The sequence below is a fragment of the Oncorhynchus mykiss genome, chromosome 4, assembly GCF_013265735.2.
Source record: "Oncorhynchus mykiss isolate Arlee chromosome 4, USDA_OmykA_1.1, whole genome shotgun sequence".
In the NCBI taxonomy this organism is placed as follows: Eukaryota; Metazoa; Chordata; class Actinopteri; order Salmoniformes; family Salmonidae; genus Oncorhynchus; species Oncorhynchus mykiss.
The window spans coordinates 45,082,394-45,092,473 of NC_048568.1; the positions used below are offsets into that span (position 1 = coordinate 45,082,394).

General features: G+C 60.8%; 1 protein-coding gene across 5 annotated transcripts in view; it reads right to left on the bottom strand.

Moving 5' to 3' along the window:
- The window catches only part of si:ch73-21k16.5 (dihydroxyacetone phosphate acyltransferase), a 46,686-nt gene extending 37,022 nt beyond the window's left edge, over nt 1-9,664 (bottom strand). For all 5 annotated transcript variants that reach the window (XM_036976437.1, XM_036976434.1, XM_036976436.1 and 2 more), the window contains exon 1: nt 9,545-9,664. In XM_036976437.1, the coding sequence (XP_036832332.1) occupies nt 9,545-9,553 (9 nt within the window). In that variant the 5' untranslated portion in view covers nt 9,554-9,664. The remainder of the gene's footprint in view (nt 1-9,544) is intronic.
- Nucleotides 9,665-10,080: the final 416 nt, after the last annotated feature.

Sequence of the window (10,080 nt, forward strand, 5' to 3'; positions counted from 1 at the left end):
CAGTCAAACTAGGCCCGCCGCTCGCTCCAGTCAAACTAGGCCCGCCCCCCAGTCAAACTAGGCCCGCCCCCCAGTCAAACTAGGCCCGCCGCTCGCTCCAGTCAAACTAGCCCCGCTCCAGTCAAACTAGGCCCGCTCCAGTCAAACTAGGCCCGCTCCAGTCAAACTAGGCCCGCTCCAGTCAAACTAGGCCCGCCCCAGTCAAACTAGGCCCGCCCCAGTCAAACTAGGCCCGCCCCAGTCAAACTAGGCCCGCCCCAGTCAAACTAGGCCCGCCCCAGTCAAACTAGGCCCGCCCCTCGCTCCAGTCAAACTAGGCCCGCCCCTCGCTCCAGTCAAACTAGGCCCGCCCCTCGCCCCAGTCAAACTAGGCCCGCCCCTCGCTCCAGTCAAACTAGGCCCGCCCCCCAGTCAAACTAGGCCCGCTCCAGTCAAACTAGGCCCGCTCCAGTCAAACTAGGCCCGCTCCAGTCAAACTAGGCCCGCTCCAGTCAAACTAGGCCCGCCCCAGTCAAACTAGGCCCGCCTCAGTCAAACTAGGCCCGCCCCTCGCCCCAGTCAAACTAGGCCCGCCCCTCGCTCCAGTCAAACTAGGCCCGCCCCTCGCTCCAGTCAAACTAGGCCCGCCGCTCGCTCCAGTCAAACTAGGCCCGCCCCCCAGTCAAACTAGGCCCGCCCCTCGCTCCAGTCAAACTAGCCCCGCCCCTCGCTCCAGTCAAACTAGGCCCGCTCCAGTCAAACTAGGCCCGCTCCAGTCAAACTAGGCCCGCTCCAGTCAAACTAGGCCCGCTCCAGTCAAACTAGGCCCGCCCCAGTCAAACTAGGCCCGTCCCAGTCAAACTAGGCCCGCCCCTCGCCCCAGTCAAACTAGGCCCGCCCCTCGCTCCAGTCAAACTAGGCCCGCCCCTCGCTCCAGTCAAACTAGGCCCGCCCCTCGCTCCAGTCAAACTAGGCCCGCCGCTCGCTCCAGTCAAACTAGGCCCGCTCCAGTCAAACTAGGCCCGCTCCAGTCAAACTAGGCCCGCCCCTCGCTCCAGTCAAACTAGGCCCGCTCCAGTCAAACTAGGCCCGCTCCAGTCAAACTAGGCCCGCTCCAGTCAAACTAGGCCCGCTCCAGTCAAACTAGGCCCGCTCCAGTCAAACTAGGCCCGCTCCAGTCAAACTAGGCCCGCTCCAGTCAAACTAGGCCCGCCCCAGTCAAACTAGGCCCGCCCCAGTCAAACTAGGCCCGCCCCTCGCTCCAGTCAAACTAGGCCCGCCCCTCGCTCCAGTCAAACTAGGCCCGCCCCTCGCTCCAGTCAAACTAGGCCCGCCCCCCAGTCAAACTAGGCCCGCTCCAGTCAAACTAGGGACGCTCCAGTCAAACTAGGCCCGCTCCAGTCAAACTAGGCCCGCTCCAGTCAAACTAGGCCCGCTCCAGTCAAACTAGGCCCGCTCCAGTCAAACTAGGCCCGCTCCAGTCAAACTAGGCCCGCTCCAGTCAAACTAGGCCCGCTCCAGTCAAACTAGGCCCGCTCCAGTCAAACTAGGCCCGCCCCAGTCAAACTAGGCCCGCCCCAGTCAAACTAGGCCCGCCCCTCGCTCCAGTCAAACTAGGCCCGCCCCTCGCTCCAGTCAAACTAGGCCCGCCCCTCGCTCCAGTCAAACTAGGCCCGCCCCTCGCCCCAGTCAAACTAGGCCCGCCCCTCGCTCCAGTCAAACTAGGCCCGCCCCCCAGTCAAACTAGGCCCGCCCCTCGCTCCAGTCAAACTAGCCCCGCCCCTCGCTCCAGTCAAACTAGGCCCGCTCCAGTCAAACTAGGCCCGCTCCAGTCAAACTAGGCCCGCTCCAGTCAAACTAGGCCCGCTCCAGTCAAACTAGGCCCGCTCCAGTCAAACTAGGCCCGCCCCAGTCAAACTAGGCCCGTCCCAGTCAAACTAGGCCCGCCCCTCGCCCCAGTCAAACTAGGCCCGCCCCTCGCTCCAGTCAAACTAGGCCCGCCCCTCGCTCCAGTCAAACTAGGCCCGCCCCCCAGTCAAACTAGGCCCGCCGCTCGCTCCAGTCAAACTAGCCCCGCTCCAGTCAAACTAGGCCCGCTCCAGTCAAACTAGGCCCGCTCCAGTCAAACTAGGCCCGCCCCTCGCTCCAGTCAAACTAGGCCCGCTCCAGTCAAACTAGGCCCGCTCCAGTCAAACTAGGCCCGCTCCAGTCAAACTAGGCCCGCTCCAGTCAAACTAGGCCCGCTCCAGTCAAACTAGGCCCGCTCCAGTCAAACTAGGCCCGCTCCAGTCAAACTAGGCCCGCTCCAGTCAAACTAGGCCCGCCCCAGTCAAACTAGGCCCGCCCCAGTCAAACTAGGCCCGCCCCAGTCAAACTAGGCCCGCCCCTCGCTCCAGTCAAACTAGGCCCGCCCCTCGCTCCAGTCAAACTAGGCCCGCCCCTCGCTCCAGTCAAACTAGGCCCGCCCCTCGCCCCAGTCAAACTAGGCCCGCCCCTCGCTCCAGTCAAACTAGGCCCGCCCCCAGTCAAACTAGGCCCGCTCCAGTCAAACTAGGCCCGCTCCAGTCAAACTAGGCCCGCTCCAGTCAAACTAGGCCCGCTCCAGTCAAACTAGGCCCGCCCCAGTCAAACTAGGCCCGCCTCAGTCAAACTAGGCCCGCCCCTCGCCCCAGTCAAACTAGGCCCGCCCCTCGCTCCAGTCAAACTAGGCCCGCCCCTCGCTCCAGTCAAACTAGGCCCGCCGCTCGCTCCAGTCAAACTAGGCCCGCCCCCCAGTCAAACTAGGCCCGCCCCTCGCTCCAGTCAAACTAGCCCCGCCCCTCGCTCCAGTCAAACTAGGCCCGCTCCAGTCAAACTAGGCCCGCTCCAGTCAAACTAGGCCCGCTCCAGTCAAACTAGGCCCGCCCCAGTCAAACTAGGCCCGTCCCAGTCAAACTAGGCCCGCCCCTCGCCCCAGTCAAACTAGGCCCGCCCCTCGCTCCAGTCAAACTAGGCCCGCCCCTCGCTCCAGTCAAACTAGGCCCGCCCCTCGCTCCAGTCAAACTAGGCCCGCCGCTCGCTCCAGTCAAACTAGGCCCGCTCCAGTCAAACTAGGCCCGCTCCAGTCAAACTAGGCCCGCCCCTCGCTCCAGTCAAACTAGGCCCGCTCCAGTCAAACTAGGCCCGCTCCAGTCAAACTAGGCCCGCTCCAGTCAAACTAGGCCCGCTCCAGTCAAACTAGGCCCGCTCCAGTCAAACTAGGCCCGCTCCAGTCAAACTAGGCCCGCTCCAGTCAAACTAGGCCCGCCCCAGTCAAACTAGGCCCGCCCCAGTCAAACTAGGCCCGCCCCTCGCTCCAGTCAAACTAGGCCCGCCCCTCGCTCCAGTCAAACTAGGCCCGCCCCTCGCTCCAGTCAAACTAGGCCCGCCCCCCAGTCAAACTAGGCCCGCTCCAGTCAAACTAGGCACGCTCCAGTCAAACTAGGCCCGCTCCAGTCAAACTAGGCCCGCTCCAGTCAAACTAGGCCCGCTCCAGTCAAACTAGGCCCGCTCCAGTCAAACTAGGCCCGCTCCAGTCAAACTAGGCCCGCTCCAGTCAAACTAGGCCCGCTCCAGTCAAACTAGGCCCGCTCCAGTCAAACTAGGCCCGCCCCAGTCAAACTAGGCCCGCCCCAGTCAAACTAGGCCCGCCCCTCGCTCCAGTCAAACTAGGCCCGCCCCTCGCTCCAGTCAAACTAGGCCCGCCCCTCGCTCCAGTCAAACTAGGCCCGCCCCTCGCCCCAGTCAAACTAGGCCCGCCCCTCGCTCCAGTCAAACTAGGCCCGCCCCCCAGTCAAACTAGGCCCGCCCCTCGCTCCAGTCAAACTAGCCCCGCCCCTCGCTCCAGTCAAACTAGGCCCGCTCCAGTCAAACTAGGCCCGCTCCAGTCAAACTAGGCCCGCTCCAGTCAAACTAGGCCCGCTCCAGTCAAACTAGGCCCGCTCCAGTCAAACTAGGCCCGCCCCAGTCAAACTAGGCCCGTCCCAGTCAAACTAGGCCCGCCCCTCGCCCCAGTCAAACTAGGCCCGCCCCTCGCTCCAGTCAAACTAGGCCCGCCCCTCGCTCCAGTCAAACTAGGCCCGCCCCCCAGTCAAACTAGGCCCGCCGCTCGCTCCAGTCAAACTAGCCCCGCTCCAGTCAAACTAGGCCCGCTCCAGTCAAACTAGGCCCGCTCCAGTCAAACTAGGCCCGCCCCTCGCTCCAGTCAAACTAGGCCCGCTCCAGTCAAACTAGGCCCGCTCCAGTCAAACTAGGCCCGCTCCAGTCAAACTAGGCCCGCTCCAGTCAAACTAGGCCCGCTCCAGTCAAACTAGGCCCGCTCCAGTCAAACTAGGCCCGCTCCAGTCAAACTAGGCCCGCTCCAGTCAAACTAGGCCCGCCCCAGTCAAACTAGGCCCGCCCCAGTCAAACTAGGCCCGCCCCAGTCAAACTAGGCCCGCCCCTCGCTCCAGTCAAACTAGGCCCGCCCCTCGCTCCAGTCAAACTAGGCCCGCCCCTCGCTCCAGTCAAACTAGGCCCGCCCCTCGCTCCAGTCAAATTAGGCCCGCCCCTCACTCCAGTCAAACTAGCCCCGCTCCAGTCAAACTAGCCCCGCTCCAGTCAAACTAGCCCCGCTCCAGTCAAACTAGCCCCGCTCCAGTCAAACTAGCCCCGCTCCAGTCAAACTAGCCCCGCTCCAGTCAAACTAGGCCCGCCCCTCGCTCCAGTCAAACTAGGCCCGCCCCTCGCTCCAGTCAAACTAGGCCCGCCCCCCAGTCAAACTAGGCCCGCCCCCCAGTCAAACTAGGCCCGCCGCTCGCTCCAGTCAAACTAGGCCCGCCCCCCAGTCAAACTAGGCCCGCCCACCAGTCAAACTAGGCCCGCCCCCCAGTCAAACTAGGCCCGCCCCCCAGTCAAACTAGGCCCGCCCCCCAGTCAAACTAGGCCCGCCCCTCACTCCAGTCAAACTAGGCCCGCCCCTCGCTCCAGTCAAACTAGGCCCGCCCCCCAGTCAAACTAGGCCCGCCCCCCAGTCAAACTAGGCCCGCCCCAGTCAAACTAGGCCCGCCCCAGTCAAACTAGGCCCGCCCCAGTCAAACTAGGCCCGCCCCTCGCTCCAGTCAAACTAGGCCCGCCCCTCGCTCCAGTCAAACTAGGCCCGCCCCTCGCTCCAGTCAAATTAGGCCCGCCCCTCGCTCCAGTCAAACTAGGCCCGCTCCAGTCAAACTAGGCCCGCTCCAGTCAAACTAGGCCCGCTCCAGTCAAACTAGGCCCGCTCCAGTCAAACTAGGCCCGCTCCAGTCAAACTAGGCCCGCTCCAGTCAAACTAGGCCCGCCCCAGTCAAACTAGGCCCGCCCCAGTCAAACTAGGCCCGCCCCAGTCAAACTAGGCCCGCCCCTCGCCCCAGTCAAACTAGGCCCGCCCCTCGCTCCAGTCAAACTAGGTCCGCCCCTCGCTCCAGTCAAACTAGGCCCACCCCTCGCTCCAGTCAAACTAGGCCCGCCCCCCAGTCAAACTAGGCCCGCCCCCCAGTCAAACTAGGCCCGCTCCAGTCAAACTAGGCCCGCTCCAGTCAAACTAGGCCCGCTCCAGTCAAACTAGGCCCGCTCCAGTCAAACTAGGCCCGCTCCAGTCAAACTAGGCCCGCCCCAGTCAAACTAGGCCCGCCCCAGTCAAACTAGGCCCGCCCCTCGCTCCAGTCAAACTAGGCCTGCCCCCCAGTCAAACTAGGCCCGCCCCTCGCTCCAGTCAAACTAGCCCCGCCCCTCGCTCCAGTCAAACTAGGCCCGCTCCAGTCAAACTAGGCCCGCTCCAGTCAAACTAGGCCCGCTCCAGTCAAACTAGGCCCGCTCCAGTCAAACTAGGCCCGCCCCAGTCAAACTAGGCCCGCCTCAGTCAAACTAGGCCCGCCCCTCGCCCAAGTCAAACTAGGCCCGCCCCTCGCTCCAGTCAAACTAGGCCCGCCCCTCGCTCCAGTCAAACTAGGCCCGCCCCCCAGTCAAACTAGGCCCGCCGCTCGCTCCAGTCAAACTAGCCCCGCTCCAGTCAAACTAGGCCCGCCCCTCGCTCCAGTCAAACTAGGCCCGCCCCTCGCTCCAGTCAAACTAGGCCCGCCCCCCAGTCAAACTAGGCCCGCCCCCCAGTCAAACTAGGCCCGCCGCTCGCTCCAGTCAAACTAGGCCCGCCCCCCAGTCAAACTAGGCCCGCCCACCAGTCAAACTAGGCCCGCCCCCCAGTCAAACTAGGCCCGCCCCCCAGTCAAACTAGGCCCGCCCCCCAGTCAAACTAGGCCCGCCCCTCACTCCAGTCAAACTAGGCCCGCCCCTCGCTCCAGTCAAACTAGGCCCGCCCCCCAGTCAAACTAGGCCCGCCCCCCAGTCAAACTAGGCCCGCCCCAGTCAAACTAGGCCCGCCCCAGTCAAACTAGGCCCGCCCCAGTCAAACTAGGCCCGCCCCTCGCTCCAGTCAAACTAGGCCCGCCCCTCGCTCCAGTCAAACTAGGCCCGCCCCTCGCTCCAGTCAAATTAGGCCCACCCCTCGCTCCAGTCAAACTAGCCCCGCTCCAGTCAAACTAGCCCCGCTCCAGTCAAACTAGCCCCGCTCCAGTCAAACTAGGCCCGCTCCAGTCAAACTAGGCCCGCTCCAGTCAAACTAGGCCCGCCCCTCGCTCCAGTCAAACTAGGCCCGCCCCTCGCTCCAGTCAAACTAGGCCCGCCCCTCAGTCAAACTAGGCCCGCCCCCCAGTCAAACTAGGCCCGCTCCAGTCAAACTAGGCCCGCCCCAGTCAAACTAGGCCCGCTCCAGTCAAACTAGGCCCGCTCCAGTCAAACTAGGCCCGCCCCAGTCAAACTAGGCCCGCTCCAGTCAAACTAGGCCCGCTCCAGTCAAACTAGGCCCGCCCCAGTCAAACTAGGCCCGCCCCAGTCAAACTAGGCCCGCCCCTCGCTCCAGTCAAACTAGGCCCGCCCCTCGCTCCAGTCAAACTAGGCCCGCCCCTCGCTCCAGTCAAACTAGGCCCGCCCCCCAGTCAAACTAGGCCCGCCCCCCAGTCAAACTAGGCCCGCTCCAGTCAAACTAGGCCCGCTCCAGTCAAACTAGGCCCGCTCCAGTCAAACTAGGCCCGCTCCAGTCAAACTAGGCCCGCCCCAGTCAAACTAGGCCCGCCCCTCGCTCCAGTCAAACTAGGCCCGCCCCCCAGTCAAACTAGGCCCGCCCCTCGCTCCAGTCAAACTAGGCCCGCCCCTCGCTCCAGTCAAACTAGGCCCGCCCCCCAGTCAAACTAGGCCCGCTCCAGTCAAACTAGGCCCGCCCCAGTCAAACTAGGCCCGCCCCAGTCAAACTAGGCCCGCCCCTCGCTCCAGTCAAACTAGGCCCGCCCCAGTCAAACTAGGCCCGCCCCAGTCAAACTAGGCCCGCCCCTCGCTCCAGTCAAACTAGGCCCGCCCCTCGCTCCAGTCAAACTAGGCCCGCCCCTCGCTCCAGTCAAACTAGGCCCGCCCCTCGCTCCAGTCAAACTAGGCCCGCCCCCCAGTCAAACTAGGCCCGCTCCAGTCAAACTAGGCCCGCTCCAGTCAAACTAGGCCCGCTCCAGTCAAACTAGGCCCGCTCCAGTCAAACTAGGCCCGCTCCAGTCAAACTAGGCCCGCCCCAGTCAAACTAGGCCCGCTCCAGTCAAACTAGGCCCGCCCCAGTCAAACTAGGCCCGCCCCAGTCAAACTAGGCCCGCCCCAGTCAAACTAGGCCCGCCCCAGTCAAACTAGGCCCGCCCCAGTCAAACTAGGCCCGCCTCAGTCAAACTAGGCCCGCCCCTCGCTCCAGTCAAACTAGGCCCGCCCCTCGCTCCAGTCAAACTAGGCCCGCCCCTCAGTCAAACTAGGCCCGCCCCCCAGTCAAACTAGGCCCGCTCCAGTCAAACTAGGCCCGCTCCAGTCAAACTAGGCCCGCTCCAGTCAAACTAGGCCCGCCCCAGTCAAACTAGGCCCGCCCCAGTCAAACTAGGCCCGCCCCAGTCAAACTAGGCCCGCCCCTCGCTCCAGTCAAACTAGGCCCGCCCCTCGCTCCAGTCAAACTAGGCCCGCCCCTCGCTCCAGTCAAACTAGCCCCGCCCCTCGCTCCAGTCAAACTAGCCCCGCCCCTCGCTCCAGTCAAACTAGGCCCGCTCCAGTCAAACTAGGCCCGCTCCAGTCAAACTAGGCCCGCTCCAGTCAAACTAGGCCCGCCCCAGTCAAACTAGGCCCGCCCCAGTCAAACATGGCCCGCCTCAGTCAAACTAGGCCCGCCCCTCGCCCCAGTCAAACTAGGCCCGCCCCTCGCTCCAGTCAAACTAGGCCCGCCCCTCGCTCCAGTCAAACTAGGCCCGACCCCCAGTCAAACTAGGCCCGCCCCTCGCTCCAGTCAAACTAGCCCCGCTCCAGTCAAACTAGGCCCGCCCCTCGCTCCAGTCAAACTAGGCCCGCCCCTCGCTCCAGTCAAACTAGGCCCGCTCCTCGCTCCAGTCAAACTAGGCCCGCTCCAGTCAAACTAGGCCCGCTCCTCGCTCCAGTCAAACTAGGCCCGCTCCTCGCTCCAGTCAAACTAGGCCCGCTCCAGTCAAACTAGGCCCGCTCCAGTCAAGCTAGGCCCGCTCCAGTCAAACTAGGCCCGCCCCGCTCCTCGCTCCAGTCAAACTAAATTTCACGTTAACGTTTCACGCTTGGCTTTTCTTACGATCCTAACTAAATGTTAATGTCAACCTTTTGGCAGCTCTCTGGTGCCATATTCCTGCGTGTTCTGGCCATTCCTGACTCAAATGAACAAAATTTGTAATTCTTGGGCTCCAGAGTGGCACAGCGGTCTAAGGCAAGAGGCGTCACTACAGTCTCTGGTTCGATTCCAGGCTGTATCACATCCAGCCGTGTTTGGAACTCCCATAGTTCAGTGCACAATTGGCCCAGCGTAGTCCTGGTTTGGCTGGGGTAGGCCGTCATTGTAAATAATAAATTGTTCTTAACGGACTTGCCTAGTTAAATTTTAAAAATATACATTTTTTTTAATTGATTTAATGAGTCGAAAAGATCCGAGTCAGTAAAATGAGTCGAACACTACTCTTTGGATAGGTCACCAGCTGTCTACTTAGAAACGGACAACCTGATTGGCAGACGTGATCAGCAGAGAAAATACCATGGATAGTACGAGTTTTGATTGGTTTACAGTGTAGTACTCGGCGGCGTTTGCCTGTCCAGCTAAGTGAACATAAATCAGTATTTTGAAGAAGAAAAAACATATGCAAGAATTGGACATTGCCAACAAACGGAAGTGTTCAGAATAAATATATATATACACAATATGTAAAAAAATTAATAAAAACAACAGTTCCTCCCTCGACAGAGCTCGATCATTTCGTAAATGAAAGCACACAGCAAGCCTGCTACGGGGCACAACCTTCAAGTAGTTATTTAGTTAGCAACAAGCACCAACCGAGAGCGAGCCTGTCAGCATGTTAAAGTACATGACTCAAGGGTAGTTTTAGGGCAACGTCAAGACCATATTAACCCACGCTAGACAACATAACAAACAGCGCAGCCTTACCGTTGTCATTTTCGTCGCAGGGGCGTCAGCTCCGTCTCGGTGCTGGTAGCAAGTGTGTGTCCCCTTACGCTTCGAACACAGATCACGCTACCGGAAGACTGTCTGTGTAGGCTGGGACCAATAGGGTCGCTGTATTTCGGGAACTCCTCCCGAAAATGTCACTCTACCGCAGCGGCCCCATAATTATGAATGAATATGCTCCGGACAAAGACAGGACATTATAAAGATAGACTCTTCAATAGAAATCCCAGATCACACTTGTAGGCGATGTTATTTTGTATTTGTTTTTATGAGCAAATAGGCTACCAAACAAAAGAGGAATAATCACATGCAAACAAGCATACATACAAACTCTTTACATTGACAGGAATCCTAAACAAACAAATCATATTCATTAATAATACAAGTTTTAATTGCCTTTTTGTTTTTCATTTAGGTTAAAGTGTTGCCATATTGTTTAAACTCATTTATAAAGTGAAGAAAGTTAGGTTTTGAATTAGACAATTTGCAAATATGAAATGTACCTGATATCATTA